We start from the raw sequence: 20,552 nt of genomic DNA, 5'->3' as shown, positions 1-20,552 counted from the left end.
AAGGTTTTTCTTTTTGGTTTTCTAGTTTTTCAGATGCTCAACATCTTCAATTATTACAAACAACCAAGACCTGACTGTTTCAGCGATTTTTAAACAAATGTTTTTCTGAGGAATTTAATTTTCTTGCTCTTTGATATATCAAGAAGGATTATTACAAAGAAACAGTGTATGAAAATTTATAATAATAACTTTTATGTAGTAACTTAAAAAAAATTTTTTTTAGTAACTTAAAAATTGATCTAAAATCTGCACAAATCATCTACTTAAAGGATATACATTTTAATGTATGTTCTGCCATAATTCCAATGCATTTTTTACATTTTGTACTGACCACTAAGCATATAGACTTTAAGACAGAAGAGGAAAAGATCACCGATGATCTACTAAAGACCCAGCATCCTCTCTGTGTCCCTGAGGAAATCACGAGCTATCTCTCCTTGGAGTACGTTATTATGAAACTAAAATTGTTTTTCTTAAAACTACATTTTTTCCTTGATTTTTACTGGTGGGGGGGGAAGGAAAGTCAAAAGCTTTCACATAACCCTAAGTTGCAGGTCTTGATTGGTGATCCTGATGTACTATGTATTAAGAGATTGACCTCATAAAAACACACTTATCTTTATTCAAGACAGAAGTTCCTTCTGCAATTCCCATTCTAGAGACACCAAAATCTAAACACAGTTCTTCATATTTTATGCCTGTCCTTAGTTCTTTAGAACTTGTCTGTAAGTTGTAAAATGAACATATTATATTGAAAATAACTTTGAAAATATTTCTTAAAATACAAAAGCTATAACAGATATTCAAGTTATACATGCATAACAGTCTACTAAGTCATTTCTGTATACCTTTACAATGTTTTTTGATGTCAAACATGGTCTGCACATATTATTCTATTTATTTAATTCTATCTAATACTATGCCACAGTCTCAAAACCGTACACCAATTACGAGCATTGTGACTCGTGACTGAAATATTCACGCAGCTATCTCTATATAAAGTTCCTAGTATAAATCTATGCCAGCTTCAACTTTATATTTGACATCAGAACCATATTTGAGAGCAGAGGGGAAATAATTCTCCACACATTCAATATGCTTTCTTGACCTGAACGTAAATTTAGATGAAGGGGACAACTGTTCTTTCACCATGGTTTAGCTTCTACTCATGCTATGTTTCCACCTTACTTTCAAAGTGGCAAACAAAGCATTGGGGATGGAACTGGTGGTACTAGCGTACTAGCAGCATCTGCAGGAGATTAATACTTGGACAAGTAACACTCTCAACCTTGTTCCCATATCTGTTTATGCCTCCAGCCCAAGCAAGGTCTCTTCAATTAGTTCCATGTATAATGCTTTGACTTAGAGAAAGGCATTACTCAAAAGTGCAGAGTACATACATATGGGGACATTTCCTCCTCTCCTGTCTCCTTGCCTTTCATTTACGGAGGAGTGAGTGAATGTTTTCTCTCTTATGCATATATTTAGGTATAATTCATACCATTATTGAAAATTTCATATTGCATTGACAAAATTTTCATATATAAAGTCATACATAAAACGTACTTGAAGGCATTTTACTGAGACATTGGTAAAAAGAAAAATTCAGTTGCTTGCTTAGGAAAAGAATTTTAAAAGTAAAATTTAGTTTAGGTTCAGCAGAAGAAAGATCTCTAAGTTTGGCAGATATATTTGAAAAATTATTTACTGTAGTTGATATTTTTATGCAATACTGATGGAGAATAATAATAGCAACATAGTGCTTTCAATATTTTAATTATAATTTATATACAAGCTATATTGATTTGAGTAAAAAACTTCCACACATCTTAAATAATTCTTGACTTTCAATAATATAATTATTTCTGTGTAACACAAAATTTTATTATTACCCATGAATAAGGCAAGGCAGAATGAAACAAGAATTTTATTAAATTAACATTGGATAAAATTTTGCAAATTAGTTTTTATTTAAAACATATCTGGAGTTTTTATAGAAACCAAATTTTAAATAGACCAGTAAAAGGGGGCGACTTCAAGGAAGGTAGAAATAAAACTTTTTGCCACACCATTTTAGAATCTCTAAATAATTTTTAGTATTTTTTTCTGAGAAATTTGGACTTTGTTTGTTTAAAAACTGAAAAATATTACAGTCTATAAATTACCTTGAAGGATAAGCATCCTATTAGGTTGAATGATTTGAAATTGCCTGCCTTTTTGAACAATACAAACGGAAATTTCATATGTTTCAAAGAAATAATTTCTGGGTGTACATCTTCAGTCATGAGAAGAAATTCAAGTGAACTCTTCCCCATGTTACTTGTAATGCTACAGTTTTATAAAGATACATTCTTATTTAATACGCACGTCTTTTAGTATACCATACTTTTCAGCCTCTAAGAAAAACTAGTAGAAAAAGTTACCTCAATCAAAATGCAAAGCATAGCCAAAATAAAAATACCTACTCCTACTAGTGAAAAATCACAATTCAAAATTTAGAAAATACACAGCCACTTACTTTGGTAGAGTTTTCAAGTGATTTTCTCTTAACTCCAAGATCCGCAATTTGACAAGTCTGCAGAATGAATTATGAATTATCATAATCAGTAATCAAATGCCTCTGCCCAAACAACTACATACTACGGTTACAGGCTTTAAAGAAACATACAGGTTGATTATGAGTAGGATTGCATTGAAGGAGCCCTGGTGGTACTGTGGTTAAACTCTCAGCTGCTAACCAAAAGGTCTGTGGTTCGAACCCCCCAGCTGCTTCGCAGCAGAAAAATGTGGCAATCTGCTCCTGTAAAGATTTACAACACTGGAAATCCTATGGGGGCAGTTCTACTCTGTCCTATTGTAGCTATGAGTTGGAATCCACTGATGGCATGAGTATGGGTAGGGTTGCATCAACACTGGACAATGACAAAATATCAGTTCCCTAAAAATGATTAAGATCTTTCAAAGAGTGTCATTGATTCCAAGTCTTCTAAATTTTATATATTTATAAAAATATTTTCATTGTTGTTTCATTTCATGCATTCAGTAGATATTCATTGAACATTTATTAAATACCATGTGCTGTGTTCAGTGGAACATGGCAATACTTTCCCTCAAGAAAGTGTAAACAAACTTGTAAAGCAAATAGTATAGCCTAGTAGTTTGGGATTTGAAGTCAGACAGATCTGGGTTACATCCAGGCTCTTTTGCATTCTATCTTTGTGATACGGGGCAAATTAATTAACTCTTCCTAACTTCAGTTTTATTTTCTACAACAAGTGTATGACAACAGTGCCAAATTTATAGGGTTTTGAATATTAAGTGATGTAACACATGTAAAGCATAATGTCTGACATCATAAATTATAGTAAATATTAGATATTATTATTATTAATCGGAGCGCTGGTGGCACAGTTTCTAAGTGTTTGGCTGCTAACCAAATGGTTGGCAGTTGGAATTCACCAGCAGCTCCTTGGAAACCCTATGGGGCAGTTCTACTCTGTCCTTATAGAGTTGCTATGAGTTGAAATAAACTAGAAAACAACAGGTTTTTATTATTATTAACTATAAAATAAGAGAAGTCTATAATACATCATATTTAATTGACTCTAAGTTGCATATCACACTTGTGAAATGGGTGTGCTTTTAAAAATCTACTCTGCACGCATGGGATTGCCACGAGTCAGAATCAACTCTATAGCAACTAACAACAACATAATGAATTACAATAGTGTGTCCGAGACTGCAAAACTTAACAAGTAATTAAATACGAAATGCAGTCCTAATCACAAATGTTACCCAAGCGACAGAAACTGAACATCCTTCCTGTGACATCGCTGGGGCTAGGAAAATCACACGAAGAGGATGAGAGGCGTTCAGTTTCTGTTGCTTGGGTAACATTTGTGATTAGGAATGCATTTCATATTTAATTACTTGTTAAGTTTTGCAGTCTGGGACTCACTGTTGTAATTCATTATGTTGCTATTGTTGTCATTGCTGTACAGCTGATTCTGACTCACCACAATCCTGTGTGTGCAGAGTAGAACTGCTCCATAGGGTTTTCAAGGCTGTGACCTTTTGGAAGCAGATTGCCAGACCTGTCTTCCGAGGTGCCTCTGTTTTCTGAACCATCAACTTTTCAGCTAGTTGTGGAGCATTTAACCTTTTCTGCCACCTACTGAACTTTAAAATGTACTTCTTGTTAGTTGCTGTCAAGTGGATTCCAACTTATGGCAATCCAACGTGACTAGTTGAGGCTATTTTAAAACAAATATTAATTTGATTCTCCAAATTCTTAATGTTTGGGAATATTTTACTATTTGTACTATCTCATCTACAATCTCTTATATTTACTGTGTTTTTAGGCATTCATCTGTCTAGGTTTCTTTCCCTTTTGTTTTGCTTCCTATCAAATCTCCAACTTAATTTTAACCTCTATGGGAGATAAAGTGATTCATTTCTTCAGTGCATGGGTGTATTACTAGTAAAAGAGATTTCTTAAATGTTTTTATGTCTTAAATCTTCTCAATACTTGTCCTAGTAATGATGATATTTTGTGACTTATTTTGGGGGGCTTTTAGGAGCATAAAATCTCAGGTTTTGAAGAGACTTTTAAAGTCCTTTTGTTAAACTACCTAACCGAAGGTTTAAAAAAAAAAAACTTTTGAGATTAAAATAATAATAGAATATATTTTGGCAGACTATTTACATAAAACAGAATTCTAATTCCTAATTCCAAGCAGTTTTTGTTTTAGTATGTTTTCTGTTTGCCCAAATCTATTTTTTCACTTTAGGACTACTAAAAGATAATGGGCAAAAATTCAAGCCAAAAAAAGTATAACTTAGGGTAATAATTAAATATTTTCTGATTCGATAAATCAAAGGAATACTTGTAGTTTTGTGGTCAGTATCAGAAGGACTACGTTAGTTTATATAAATGACTGGTGAAATGCCAGTTCATTTAGAAGTCAGGCTGGAGTTCTTTTGAAGACTTGTGAATTAAAAAAAAAAACCGCCTACGTCTCTTGCGTTCATAGGTGCTGTGAGGTCATGTAAAAAGTAAGGGAGTTTGGTCAGTGTTGCTTGTGTGCTCTCAGTACGTAATGAAAGCTGCTATGTGGTAAGCGGTGCTATTATTTCATTGAGTTTAATATCATTTACTAGCTTCTGTCAACAGGATGGTGTTAATTAACACTCACTCTATTTGAATAATTTTAAAGATAATCATTTAGAAAAATGCTGTAAACAATGTACTTAAAATGCCTTAATTTTTAAGATATATATTTTATTAAAAACATACAGTGAATCGAAGGACGGATAGAATATACTGAAAAATATGAAGACAAAAAAAATTAGTATTCTACTTCCAAGGGAACCAGTTTTTTATCTCATGTATATTCACATTAATATTGATCCATAATTTATTTATTTTGTTGTAATATCCTTTTGAATATAATGTTTCAGACATTTTTAAAAAACTTCTCTCTAAATCCAGGCTATAAAATGCTACATAGTTTTGTCATATGGATATACCATTATATATTTAACCAGTCTCTTGGATATATGCTTCCACTTTTTCATATTGTAAATAATGTCCATCAATCCGAGAGTCATATCTGATGACAGTGTGATACATTTCTAGAAATGAATTATATAGGCAGTGGCTGTAAATATTTTTAAGGCATGACAGTTGTCATGGATTGAATTGTGTCCCCGCCAAAATATGTCAACTTGGCTGGGCTGGCCATAAGTCCCAGTATTGTGTGATTGTCCACCATCTTCTGTGATTTCCCTATGTGTTGTAAATCCTATCAGTACGATGAAATGAGATGGATTAGTGGCAGTTATATTGATGAGATCTACAATTTTAGATAGCATCTTAAACTAATCTCTTTGAGATATAAAAGAGAGATGCAAGCAGAGAGACAGGGGAACTCATACCACCAAGAAAGCAGTGCCGGGAGCAGAGCGTGTCCTTTGGACCTGAGGTTCCTGTGCTGAGATGCTCCCAGACCAAGGGAAGGCTGATGACAAGGACAGAGAGCAAAAGCCTTCCCCTGGAGCTAGCATCCTGAATTCAGACTTTTAGCCTACTGGACTGTGAGAGAATAAACTTCGCTTTGTTAAAGCCATCCACTTGTGGTATTTCTGTTATAGCAGCACTAGATGACTAAGACAACGGTCATAACATTCTGCAATCCTGGTAGCGGTGGGTGAGATGATTTTATCTCGCTTCGTAAACTCTGACCAGTTTTTGCCAACATGCTAGCAGGCAAAAACCTTTTATTGTGGCTTTAATTTGTATTTTTTTTGTGTGTGTGTGAGTATAAACTTATTTCGTGTGTTCATTGGCCATCTGTACGTTTTTATCATGAATCACTTGCTTGTGTCGTTTATCCATTTTTTTCTGAGATCTTTGTCTTCACATTCATTATTAAGAATTCTTTATATGTTAAGTATATTAACAATTTGTCTTTCATAAATATTGGAAATATTTCCTAGTTTATTATTTTATTTTAATTTTTTGTTTTTGATTCTTGTTGAGTCTTTATGTAGTCAAATCTATCCATTTATATTTTCCTTTGCATATATGCTTATTAAGATCTTTCCTATTCCACAGCCTTAAATATCCATCCATATTTTTTCCACACATCTCTTTAATGGTGTTATTGTTTTATATTTAACTTTTTAACCCATATAAAAAATACTTGACTCTTAGTGAGGTGAAATCATTTTTTGATTTTACTGTTTTATATTTAACTTTTTAATTAATCTAGAATTTTTTTATTAGTGTGATATAAAGATATGTTTACCCTATTTTTTGCAAAAAATTTCATTAATTAACCCAGCCCCACTTACTGAACAATAATGGGATATCTTTCACCACAACTCCCACTTTTAAAGTCTTACTAAATGGCACTGGTACTTACCTACAATGAAATAAAATTGCATCATTTAAATTTGTTGTTCTTACCTTCCAAAATTAGCTGGAAGAAATTCCAGAAAGGCGTCATTCAGGTAGAGCTGGGTCAGGTTTAGAAGCTGCGTGAAGCCATCAGGGAGTCTGGAAAGGAATTAAAGATTTAGTCACTGTGTTCATGTTGCTATGGAAACAACAAAAATATAAATCTCTAAAGAGAAAAAATAGAAGTGCAAAACATTTTTCAACTCTCCTTTGGTATCACAGTAATGGGAGAATTTATTGAGCATGTTGTTACAGCTTGAAAATTTTGCCTGTTATTATAATAAATGGCATTCACCCACCTCCACGCTGCTCTCAGGGGCTGGGATTTATGTCACTGCTAGAGTCGGCGGCATCATTTCTTACCACTGCCCTAACCCTCTACACGCCAGTGGAGGCACGTTTTATGGAAATTTCAAGCTGTATGCTATGTTTTGTAATTCTAAAACTAACATTCTTTCTCAATAGAATATTCATGTACATAGTCAGGCAAGAATATCTACCTACTATTTCACTTAACCATTAAAATTTACCTACAACTTGTTGCATTGTTAACTAAAGCTGTCCAATTTGTAAAGGGAAGTATTTTGTCCCATTAACTGATAATTTCTTTAATGCAGCCTCAACATATATGCACATTATGATTGATTCAAATTGGTCCAATTCATGCTTATTAAAACTAACAAGAACATTGATACAATAATGATACTGAATCCGAAGGCTATAAAGAAGCATTAAAATTTTGATGAAAAAAAATCATTTGTGGAAATTTTTACAAATTAGATAAAAATAATTATTTAAAGTATTTAAACCTTTTTTTATCAGAAAGATTTAACTCATTGATTTTCCAGGAAATTTTTTCTTAAAAGTATACTGAATATTTCCCCTATGATTACAGTTTTATTTAAACTTTTTAAAATACCTTTCTCTATGGTTTAGTCCAGACAATGTTATTCTATAAGATACTTCTAAATAGCCTTCAGATTTTCTTTCCCCTCAAGTTATAACCTATCTCCCTGCTTGCATTTATTGCCGAAATCAAAGAGCCGCCTATACTCACTGCCTTTTACCACTCCTCAATCCACTGCTTTTGGGCATCTACCCCAACTGTATTACTAAAACTTCTCTCACCAAAGACTCCAGTGACCTCTTAAGTCTCAACTGCATTAGCTTCATTTTATTTTGTATCCCACAGTGCCTAGCAACAGTTGCCATCATTGACTGTTTGCTCCTTCTTGGCTTCCAGTAGGCTACTTTTGCCTGCTTCTCCTCCTCCAGGACATTATATATGAATTGCATTCCATGGTTTCTCTTCCTCTGCTCACTTTCTTGTTACAAAATGTTTTGTACATGTAAAAGAATCTATGTGTACCCCCTAAAGATCTCAAGCAATAGAACCAGCACTTTGAAACCCCCGGGTGCCCCTTCCTGACAGCATTCTCCTATTATTTGTCTCACTAATTCCTGAATGATGTTTATTATTCTGTTTTGTAAAGAATTTTACCAAACATGGTCTAATTCCTAAACAAACGAACAAAAAACCATGTTGTGTCATTTTGCATTTTTGAACATTATATAAACCAAATCATTAAGTGTACGTTTTCCTGAGATTTAAAAAAATCAGCATTACATTTGAGAAATTCATCCATATCATGTAGGTGATTAGAGGGACCTGAATGCTAGACCCAAAGACATGAACTTTTCTCCATAGGATTAAGAAAGAAAAATCTATGATACATTATTGTTGTTCTCTGTGTTTATCTTTGTCGTAATACATTAGAGTTAACATGCCGATAAAAATAAATAAATAAACTCATTGCGGCGGAGTTGATTCTGACTCATAGCAACACTATAGGACAGTAGGACTGCCCCAAGGATTTCCAAAGAGGGCCTGGTGGATTTGAACTGCTGACCTTTTGGTTAGCAGCCAAACTCTTAACCACTACTCCACCAGGGTTTCCATATTCTGATAGTACTATAGTTTTTATACTGGCATAGGTGTTAAATAGATTTTAATCCAAATTAAACCACTAACCAAAAAAAAAAAAAAACCAAACCCAGTGCTGTTGAGTCGATTCCAACTCATAGCGACCCTATAGGACAGAGTAGAACTGCCCCGTAGAGTTTTATAGGACAGAGTAGAACTGCCCCGTAGAGTTTTCAAGGAGCGCCTGGTGGATTTGAACTGCCGACCCTTCGGGTTAACATCTGTAGCTCTTAACCACTACGCCACCAGTGTTTCCAATTTAACCACTACCTTATTTTAATGTCTTGTTTGGTCTGTCAAAAGAAGGAATCATTTAAAACTTTCCAAAAGATTAATATGACGTGTAAAATTAGAAGAATATTAAAACCATTGATCTGATAATTGACTTTAAAATTGTCACTATTAATAAGTGAAAGGCTTTAAAGTACATTAATTTTGTAGTTATAGGACAGTTTGAACTCTCTGGCTTCCCTCAGTCCTCTTTTCTCCATACATATGTATTATTGTATCACATTGTACTATTCTCTGATCAAAGATCTATTTTTTTATTGATGCTTCTCTGGCAAAGCTCATACTGTGGGAGAATCTGGTGTATTATATTGAGTATTTCTTTAAGGGTTTAAGAATTGGTCACATTCTGCACATTCCAATTGCAAAACTGAACTGCCAAAAATAAGTTATATGAAAAACCAGAATACAAAATGAGATAATAATTTTCTAGCCTGGTTATACAAAAAGATGTGTTGGCATTTTATATTGAACTTTCATTTTAAAAATTGCAAACTTGAGCGTATATTTATATAGTATGTCTTATTTAATAGCATCTGTATTTTTTATTTCAATTTACTTCAACATGAATTTATTGAATGGTTTCTCTATGCTTAGATTCTAAATTAAAGTCTTCATCCTCTTGTCCCCCATAGGACTCTGCACACAGATACAGTAGAATGCCCATGCCAATTCTACTTTATACAAATCTTGACTATTTTTTTACTCCCAGGATAAATTACAAATTCTTTGAGGACAGAGGACAGGACTTCTTGCTTTTTAAAAATTTTCTAAAATGATCTAGCAATACCGTGCTTTGAAAATAAAACACAGTAAAAAATGGATTAGATTTTATTTGAAAAATATATATAGTCAGTAAGTCTGCTAAAGAATATATTTAAAATTCTTATTAATGTTATAGCATAATTGTATAGCTTTTTAGTAGGGATGAGAGTTTCACTTGTCTACATCACCATTTCCAGAAGAATGTATAAGCCCCCGCCAGCTTGAGGAAGAAGATAATCACTAGCAAGTGAAATCGACTTGGTGAAGACAACAATCATAGGCTGCCTTTCTCCTCCTCCAAACTATTCTATGAAATCCAATATTTTACATTAAGTAAAGGAGCTTTCATTAATGAAATGATTTTGCTACCCTACAATAACTAGTGATTTTCTATATTCGACAGATGTATTAAAAATTTCAAAGAAAATATGCTTTATGTATTGTTAAATAATTCTTACTATGTTAAATATACTCTCATTGTATTCATTGCTTATATTAAAACTTACATATCCTGACAGAGAACACAACAGAGAATCCCTGAGGGAGCAGGGGTACAGTGGGATGCAGACCCCAAATTCTCATAGAAAGACCAGGCTTAATGGTCTGACCGAGACTAGAAGGACCCCAGCGGTCAGGGTACCCAAACCTTCTGTTGACCTAGGACAGGAACCATTCCCGAAGCCAGCTCGTCAGACATGGATTGGACTGGACAATGGGTTGGAGAGAGATGCTGATGAGGAGTGAGCTACTTGCATCAGGTGGACACTTGAGACTAAGTTGGCATCTCCTGTCTGGAGGGGAGATGGGAGGGTAGAGGGGGTTAAAAACTGGCAAAATGGTCACGAAAGGACAGACTGGAAGGAGGGAGCAGGCTGACTCATTGGGGGAGAGTAAATGGGAGTATGTAATAAGGGGTATATAAGTTTATATGTGAGAGACCGACTTGATTTGTAAACTTTCACTTAAAGCACAATAAAAATTATTAAAAAAAAAACTTACATACCCAAAATACATCAGAGAAAAGGTAATCATAGACCAGATATTCATATAATGAAGTAGTTAAGCAAGTGGCTATTGATGTCAGAAGACCTGGATTTGAATCTTCCACAGTCCTTTTTTCTTTAGCAAATTATTCAACTTCTGCAAGACTCAGTTTCCTTATTTATAAAGTGGAAACACTTATATCCACTTCTTGGAGTTGCTCTAGTGATTAAATGATTATCTGTCACATGGTAAGGACTACGGAGAAATTATACTACGTTTCCTTAGTATTCCTTTTACTCTGATCTCTCAGTATTAACTAGAATATTATTTTAAATAATTTCATTATTGTTAAGGGTCATTGTTGGAAAAGATAAATTAAGATGGGCTGCAGACACTCCTGTTGGAATCGACCCTACGGCAATAGGTTTGGTTTGTTTTTTTCTTTTTAACTTCATTTACTTTGGAAGTTAAATGAAAATATGTTGCAGGCACCTGATATCTAGTAGAAGAGTTAAACCATATAAAATTACAGGTTTTATAAGTTACAATTAAGAAGTCAATATAAAAGAGCCTAATTTAACTGGAAATGTGTTTTACATCTAAATACCTTCATTTATATATCTTAAAATTATAATATTAACATAATATTACAACACATTTAGAAAATAAACTGGAGCCTTGGTGACACAGTGGTTAAGAGCTCAGCTGCTAACCAAAAGGTCGGCAGTCAGAATACACCAGCTTCTCCTTGGATTCTATGGGGCAGTTATACTCTGTCCTACAAAGTTGCTATGAATCAGAATCGACTCCACAGCAATGAGTGTTTTGGTTTTGGTTTAAAAAATAAAGAGAAAAGAAAAAATACTGCTCATAATTTTCTACCTCCTTAACACCAACCATGATTACCATACCATATTTTATTTCTTTATAATCTAATTTCCTATTAACTGTTTTAACATTATTTCTTGTATCATGATTTCTCACTTTACAATAATCTTGCAATTTTAATGTAAAACTGAAGTGACTACATAATCTGTCATTCAAACTAGGACACTTTTGAGAGTGAAAGGTGAGCTGTTATTAGCTATGCCACATCGAGACGTAAACTGGGATGGCTTAGGTAAACAAAGACATATGGTCACCCTATATATAACCTTCATATCCATCCAGTAGATGTAACATAATTTATTAGCAATTTCTTTATAGTTGAGCTTTATGAATGTGTCACATTTTTAAAGTGTATCTTTTCATTTAAACCAAAATAAATATGCTTCTTCAGAATGTTTTAAATATAGTGAAAGAAATTCAAGGGTTCAAAATACTGGCTTCAGGAGTTTCTATCGGTAAAAAGGTAATAATACTGATCTACATCAAAAGGTTGTTGTGAAGGTTAAAATGAAATAATTTCTCCAAAAGCCTGAGGCATGGTAGGTTGCTATGTGGTCGCTATGAGTTGGGATCAACTCGATGGCAATGGGTTTAACCTCTCACGTCAAGCCGATAACCACGTTTTGACTTGACTCATACCATCTTGGGTAGATGATAAATTGTTCTTGTTTGTAATTCTCCAATTCTAACCAAATAAATTTCCTTGAAAGAATTATTAGATGGCCTAAGGAATCTATGAAGTATTAAGTCATGAAAACCCTCAAATATAAAAGTTATACTTCTGGTGCTATCATTATAGTTTTAGTTTTAGATGTGAACTTTATAGTAGAACCTGAATGCCATAGCCAAATGTTGGTGAAAATTATCACAATAAAATTGAAAATAACAATTATTCAAAGAGAAAAGCAAGGACCAACATTTATTGAGACCCTACCATGCCCCAGGCTTTTAGATACATGATTTCATTTTAACCTTCACAGCAACCTTATGGCGTAGATCTACATTATTACGTTTTTGCAGATAGAAATTCCTGAAGCTAGTATTTTGAATTCTTGAGTTTCTTTCACTATTTGTTGAGGAAATGGCATTATGGCCTAAGAGTTTTCGTAAAAGCTTCTCAGGGTTTTGTCTTTTTTTCCTCTCCACATGATACCTTTGAGGTAGAAAAGTTGTAGCTTTCAAACATTTTATTGCTTGATGTTCCACTCCATCTACTAAAGGACTCAAATAATTTTCCAAAATGTTCATCACAAGGATCTCCATCTAAACTTCTACCCCATTCTTTTACATTGTATTCCATTTTTTGGTGTCATCTACAGCCTCTTTCCACTATCCACAGAGTAATCACCCTGACTACTTCCTCTTCTCATTTTTATTAGAGAAAATTTCTTTCCTGCTTCCCTTTGACACACTTCCTTTTGTCTTCTGAAAACACTCCACTCACTAAATGCCTTTCTAGTGGGTTTCAGTTTCTTTCAGTCTTATCAACACCATGTGGACAAAGGACTGAAGGGTTTTCTCAAATCCTAGGGTCAGTTTTGTATAATTAATGTGCCAATCTTACTTAGAAACCAATTATCTGCATCCCAGTACCACTGATTTGTTTCAACCTCATCCGAATACTACTTCAACTGTCAATAGCCTTTCTAGATTTTATTCCCACTTCTACTGTTAGACACATTCACATTCAGGCTCATGATCATCCAATCCATTCACTGTATGGGTTCTTGACCTACTTGACTCCAAGACTTCTGTCACTATATCGTACCTGCAATTCATCAACATGGTTGCATGCTAGGTTTCATTTTCCCATGGCATTTCTCTATCAACAGACTTTCAACCACAAATACCCTTTTTTCTGATCACAGGATCATTATTGTCCAAGTCTTCCATTTTACTGTCTTCATAGGGTTATTTCTTTGTTCCTCCTGTAATCTCCAGTACACAAATACTCTCTATTTCTGGTTATACCAAATTCCTTTTCCAACTCGAACTACATGGTCAGCGTCTTAAGCCCTTGCACTCCCTTGAACTTCTACCAGGTCCTTGTTGCTAACTTCCCACTGTGGCTACAACTTATAACTGTTTTTTTAGTTCCTGCTTTCTTCCATGGAATGTTGCCTAAGAGTCATTGAAAAATGATGACATAGTTTGCTTCAAAGTAATTCCATCTTGTGCCAATTGAGCCTTCGTTGATACTCAGCAATGCTTTTAATCATCTTTTGTTCAACTGCTGTGGTTTGAAGTAATCTTTCAAGATACTTCTTTCAAGAAGTATCTTTCCTGTCATTCTGCTAAGTTGAATTTTAAATGTAACATTTAAAATTCATTTGTTATGCAAATTTTTTCTATCTTGGTACATTATTATATTATCCAATAGAAACATAAGACTAAATAAAATTTAATCACTAATACTTACTTAGAAATGGGATTGACACTGGCTTCAATTATTGTTAAACACTTACAGCACTTTATGTTTTCTGGAAATTCTTGTACACCTAAAATGTAAAAAAAGAAAAATTATGAAAATGTTCCAGCAAAAATTCCCTAAACTATAGTTTTAAATATTAAGAATAGCTAATACACAGTGTGAACATCATTAGGCTAATCATTTAAGAATGATAACCTAATATATTCATATTATATAATATATATATACACATAGATGTATATTTCTAATACAACTGGAATGTTAAATAACATTTTAAAATAGTAATAGTTGGAAACTGGTTATAAAATTTGTTGTAAGATAGATCTTGGGTCTTTATAACCTAAGGAAAAAAATAGTTTAAGTTATTTAGTCAACAACATTATAGCAGCAATATTTGAGGGGTAGGGGTGGGGGACAGGAGTCAAATGATATAAGGAAAATAGAAGATAAAATCTTTGCTCCTAGCAAGTCTTCAATAAGATTGGAAAGACAAAACATATATATCTAGAAAATACCTAAGGACACATCACAAAAACAATAGATATTCCAAAGCTAACGTGGGGGACTAACACATTTTACGTGATTCTTTCTTGTTGGCTGCAGAGAGAGATGCTTTGCATCTGCCTGAAAGTGTAAAGAGGTGAACAGCCTTTCCTGAGGTCCTCCTTGGAGTCTCTGAGGTAGCCAGCTTGGCTGATTGCTCTCAGAGAATTGCTCATCTGCTGTCACAGCTGTGCTGTTGGCTATGTGACAGAAAAACACAGGTTTTTCTATGAAACTGAAAATCAGGAAGCTATAAAACCAATTCATAAATGTGGGGGCCAGAGGCATAAAAGATGGTGGGGGCATGTCCATCAATTGATAAGAATGAATCAAATATAATAGACCTTGCAAATGTTACAAGACAGCTAAACGAAGCCATTTCTACCTGCCTGCAGTACTACCACTCCTCTATTTTTGAAACTATTATTAAAGACATAAAAAATTCCATAAAGAACTTGTTCTGTCCAGTACTTCATATCTGATAGAAGCATGATGAACATCTTGTTCCAAGATATAGTTGAATTTTTTATGATAATAATCAAGAAACAAAACCTTCCAACTTCCTAGATTCTGCGCACCTGGGCCACCAAGTCCACAGGCCCTCCAAGCCCAATGAGGTAGTAGCAGGATGGCCAAATCCCAGATCATTCATTCACAGCAAAGAAAGGGCTTAGGGATATTTCTCACCCATTTCACCTTATGTGAAATTTCACCAGAAACTATGCTGTCTTTAAATTATTGTTGAAGCATTCTGACTTCTTAATAAGAACCCAGGCAAGTTTAGGAGCTCTGTTATGTATGAGTTTCATAAGAAAGGGATTTCCTGGTTGATGCAAATGGTCTCAGCTGCTAACACATTCAGCTGCTAACCATAAAGATTGGGTGTTTGAGTCCACACAGAGATGTTTCAGAAGAAACGCCTGCTGATATACTGAAAAGTCAGCGGTTGAAAACTCAGTGGAATACAATTCTACTCTGATACACGTGGTCACCATGAGTCAGAGTCAACAGCATGACAACTGTTTTTTTGTTTGTTTTTCATAAGAAAGGCCAATTCTTACTTTCCAAACAGCTGTAATGTTTAGAGCTGCTCTTATTAACTAGATTTTAACAAAATGGCAAAGAGGTCTATAAATTAATCCTTGAACCATCCTCAGTGCTTCCTCTTAGCATTCATATTTATTTTGAATATTTCCAATCAACAGGGGTGTAAGGAATCTTCTCATCTCTCCAGCTTTTTCTGCGTGGTCTGCAGTCTGGGCTCATTACATGCTGGCATGGATGCCTTATCTCTACAGGTTCCAGCCTTAGAACAATATTTCCTTAAATTATTTGTAAACCAAGACATGGAAGCAGAAGTAAATTAAAATGCAATTTTAAGGAAAGAACTGTATCTCTTTATCTTCTACTTAAAATGGAATTGCCTGCTGTGGTGAAAATGGTACTACATTATTTGTTTTAAAAACTTGCATAATGTTTTTTACAGTTTAAATTTAAAAGTGTTCAAAGAAGATGCCATGAGCTTAAGACGGAATCTCAACTTGATCATTTACTGGTTAAATAACCTTAGGCAAGTCACTTAAACCCTCAGTGCCTTAGTTTCCTATTCTGATTGTTACCATAAGAATGCAACACTTCATCATAAAGTTACAGTGAGGATTAAAAGAAATAATACAGACAAACCAACTGGCACAAAGCACTCTATAAATGTCACTTATAATTATTAGAAATAAAAAGAAAGAAATGGAACTTCCTGCCTGAAATGTAAAGAGATTGGAAGTCATTACTCCTGTTCTCACAATAGGGAAAAAGCTGTAAAACTAAAATTCAACAACTCTTCTTAGATCCATAAGATAACTGAGATCACATGTCCACCCCCAAAATTGGAGATCCAGGAAGATACAGAAAACCACAACTGGATCCGTGTGATGGTTAATTTTATGTGTCAACTTGGCTAGGCTATGTGTCCAATTGTTTGTCAAACAGTAGTCTAGATGCTTTTATGAAGTAGTTCTTATTAGTTGCCCTGGGGTTGGCTCCGACTCATGGCAACCTGATGTACAACAAACCTAAATGTTGCCCAGTCCTGCGCTATCTTCATGATCCGTTGGTATGTTTGAGTCCATTGTTGCTGCTATTGTGTCAATCTATCTCTTTGAGAGTTTCCCTTATTTTCCTTGGTCCTCTACTTCATCAAACATGATGTCTTTTATGTGGGATTAAATCAATTGGTCTTAAGTAGATTACCCTCTATAAAGTGGGTGGGCCTCATTCAATCAGTTGACAGCCTAAAGAACAAGAAAAGAGTTTCCCTAGGGTTTATTCTACCTCCAGGCTATAAATGGACATTTTGCCAGAACTTCTCCACTCTTCACTTTTCCAATTGCCTGACCTACAGATTTTGGACTTGCCATCCTCCTACAATCATATGAATCAGTTCCTTAAAATAATTCTCTTTTTCTCTCTTTCTGTCTCTGTGTATACACACACATGCATGCACACACACAGAGAAAATTGCTTCTGTTTCTTTAGAAAACCCTGACTAAAATAATCTGTCATAGAACAGCAATACTTAAAGGGTAATTGACTAGTTGCTAGAGATTCAGAGTAGGCTACCTTGAAAGATAAAAAACAAAAACAAAAAAAAGTCCTGAAGGCCCAGCCTTCAGAGGAATAACAAAATTTTACGAGTTTTAGTTTCAGGTGTCCCATGATATTCCCACTGTGAAGAGCTAGAAAAATGCTTCTGGCAAGGGAAGTGGGAAAAGTGATCATTTTGAAATATACCCAGAGCACTTTGCTCTTCTTGACCCTGCCTGCCTTCAAGGGAAACTTCTTTCCAGAGCCTACTCTGCACATATGAGGTTGTTATGGTTGGAATTGACTCAAGGGCAACAAACGACTACAACAACTGATCCTCTAGGCTTCCACATGGCAGAAAGGAAATACTAACTCCAGCCTCTGTGAGCTTTCCTTTCTCAGTTAAGGAGAGAGGGAAAAAGGGGGGGGGGGCGGAGAGGAGAGAACAACTTGTATAGACCCTAGCCCAGGGTCACAGGTTTATTAAAAAACTGACACCTAGTATTAGGTTCATAGAATGGTCCTTCTCTCACTCCCATATTTTACCCACATCAATAACCTATTTCTTTAGTGCCGTCGAGTCGATTCCGACTCATAGCGACCCTATAGACCCACATCAATAATAGGGCTCCTATAAAAAAAAAAAACAAAAAACAAGGGATTAGAGCTGAGGAGAATGGCAAGGTTCAGACTCTATTTAAGGAGCCTCTAGGGAAACTATACCCCTCCAAAAATAAAATAAAATAAAAAAGGAGACAAAAACAAAGACACCAGAGGAAATTTTAACCTCTGACACCTATAAAAAAAACATCGCCTAATTCCTACCTAGAAAAACATAAAACCTCACACCAAAGCTCTATTTACCTCAGTTTCTTTTATCTGATACATCATGCCCAGCTTTCAACAACAACAACAAAAAAATTTCAAGGCATGCTAAAAGGCATAAAACAGTCTGAAGAGACAAGGCAGGCATCAGAACCAGGCTAAGGATTTGGGGATTATCAGACCAGCAATATAAAATAACTATGATTAATACAGGGACAGTGTTGATTCAGTGTTGATTCAATTGAATCAATGTTGATCCAATTCTCGCCTTCTCTGTGGGAGACCTAGATGTGATTCCTGCCGATACACCTCAAGCGCAGCCACCACTCATCTGTCAGTGGACGCTTTCGTGTTGCTTTGACATCGAACAGGTTTCAGTGAAGCTTCCAGACTAAGACAGACTAGGAAGAAAGGTCTGTAGATCTACTTCTGAAAAAGTCAGCCAGGGAAAACCCTATGGAACTCAATAATCTAATCCTGTTACACATGAGGTAGCCATGAAATGGAATCAACTCTACAGCAGCTGATGACAATGATGATGATTAATATGTTAAGGGCTATGGTGGAAAAACCGGACAATATAAAAGAATAGATGAGTAATATAAGCAGAGATATGGAAACTCTAAGAAAAAATAAAAAAGAAATGCTGGAAATCAAAACCATTTTAACAGGAATGAAGAATGCTTTTGACGAGCTCATTACTAGACTGGACAAGGCTGAGGAATAATCCATAATATTGAAGATAGTCAATGAAAACTTTCCAAACTGAAAAGCAAAAAGAAAGATGATAGAAAAGAAAAAAATCCAGGAACTGTGAGACAATTTTAAAAGGTATAATATATGTACTATATTTTTATGAAGATAAAGCATGCTGTACATTTTTTTTACCAACCATGCCCTCCCGTATGAGGTATTTTTGTAACCATTTTATGCTAATTTTTTACAGCAACATGTAAAAAATTAGCATAATGTGCTTATAAAAATATTTCATGGGGAAGGAGGTGCACTCATCTATTATCCTAAAGGTTGATGGTTCTTATACAGAAGTGCTACAGAAGCACCTGGCAATACATTTCCATAAAGATTACAGCCAAGAAAACCCTATAGAGCAGTTCTACTCTGTAACACATGGGGCAGCCATGAGTTTGAGTCTACTCAACGGCAACAGTTTTTTTTCTTCCCTCAATTTGATAAAGAACATCTACAAAAAATCCATAATGATAAAAATGAGAGCCAACATTATACGTAACAGTGAGAAACTTATGGTTAGCAGTGGAACATTATCTGATATAGTGCTGGAAGATGAAAACCTCAGGTTGGAAGGCACTCAAAGAATGACTGGGGAAGAGTTGCTTCTGAAAAGTAGAGTTGACCTTACTGATGTGAATGGAGTAAAGGTGATGTGGCACAACGTAAAATGAGAAGAAACAGCTGCAAATATCCATTAGTAATTGGAACATGAAATGCATGAAGTATGAATCAAGGAAAATTGTTGTTGTTGTTAGGTGGCATCGAGTGGGTTCTGATTTGTAGCGACTCCATGTACAACAGATCGAAACATTGCCTGGTCCTGCGCCATCCTCACAATCATTGTCATGCTTGAACCCATTGTTGCGGCCACTGTATCAATCCACCTCCTCGAAGGTCTTCCTCTTTTTCATTGACGTTCTATTTTACCAGGCATAATGTACTTCTCCAGGGACTGATTTCTTCTGATAACATGTCCAAAGTATGTGAGACATAGTCTCACCAACCTTGCTTCTGAGGTGCATTCTGGTTGTACTTCGTCCAAGACAGATTTGTTCATTCTTCTGGCAATCCATGGTATGTGTAATACTCTTCGCCAACACCATAATTTGAAGGTATCAATTCTTCTTCAGTCTCCTTTATTCAATGTCCAGCTTTTGCAAGTATATCAGGTGATACCATGGCTTGGGTCAGGCACACCTTAGTTCTCAAAGTGACATTTTTGCTTTTTAGCACTTTTCTAAAGAGGTCCTTTGCAGCAGATTTGCCCAGTGCAATACATCATTTGATTTCTTGACTGCTGCTTCCGTGGGTGGTGTTTGTGGATACGAACAGAATGAAATCATTGACGACTTCAATCTTTTTGCCATTTATCGTGATGTTGCTTATTTTTTTTTTGCTTATTGGTCTGGTTGTGAGAATTTTTGTTTTCCTTATGGTGAAGTGTAATCCATACCAAAGAATGTGGTCTTTGATCTTCATCTGTAAGTGCTTCAAGTTCTCTTCATTTTTATCGAGCAAGGTTGTGTCATCTGCATAAAGCAGGTTGTTAATGA

At 34.9% G+C, this 20,552-nt stretch overlaps 1 protein-coding gene across 1 annotated transcript in view; it reads right to left on the bottom strand.

The window, feature by feature from the left end:
* Positions 1 to 20,552, bottom strand: part of LOC135230739 (leucine-rich repeat-containing protein 7-like) — a 197,501-nt gene that overhangs the window by 109,604 nt on the left and 67,345 nt on the right. Inside the window, exons 3-5 of the mRNA XM_064282125.1 lie at positions 14,290 to 14,368; positions 6,971 to 7,060; positions 2,519 to 2,575 (exon numbers count right to left, since the gene is read on the bottom strand). Coding sequence (XP_064138195.1) covers positions 2,519 to 2,575; positions 6,971 to 7,060; positions 14,290 to 14,368 — 226 coding nt within the window. The remainder of the gene's footprint in view (positions 1 to 2,518; positions 2,576 to 6,970; positions 7,061 to 14,289; positions 14,369 to 20,552) is intronic.

The sequence above is a fragment of the Loxodonta africana genome, chromosome 3 (genome assembly GCF_030014295.1).
Source record: "Loxodonta africana isolate mLoxAfr1 chromosome 3, mLoxAfr1.hap2, whole genome shotgun sequence".
Lineage (NCBI taxonomy): Eukaryota > Metazoa > Chordata > Mammalia > Proboscidea > Elephantidae > Loxodonta > Loxodonta africana.
The sequence above is the reverse complement of the archived record's forward strand: the minus strand, read 5'-3'. Positions and strand labels throughout refer to the sequence as shown.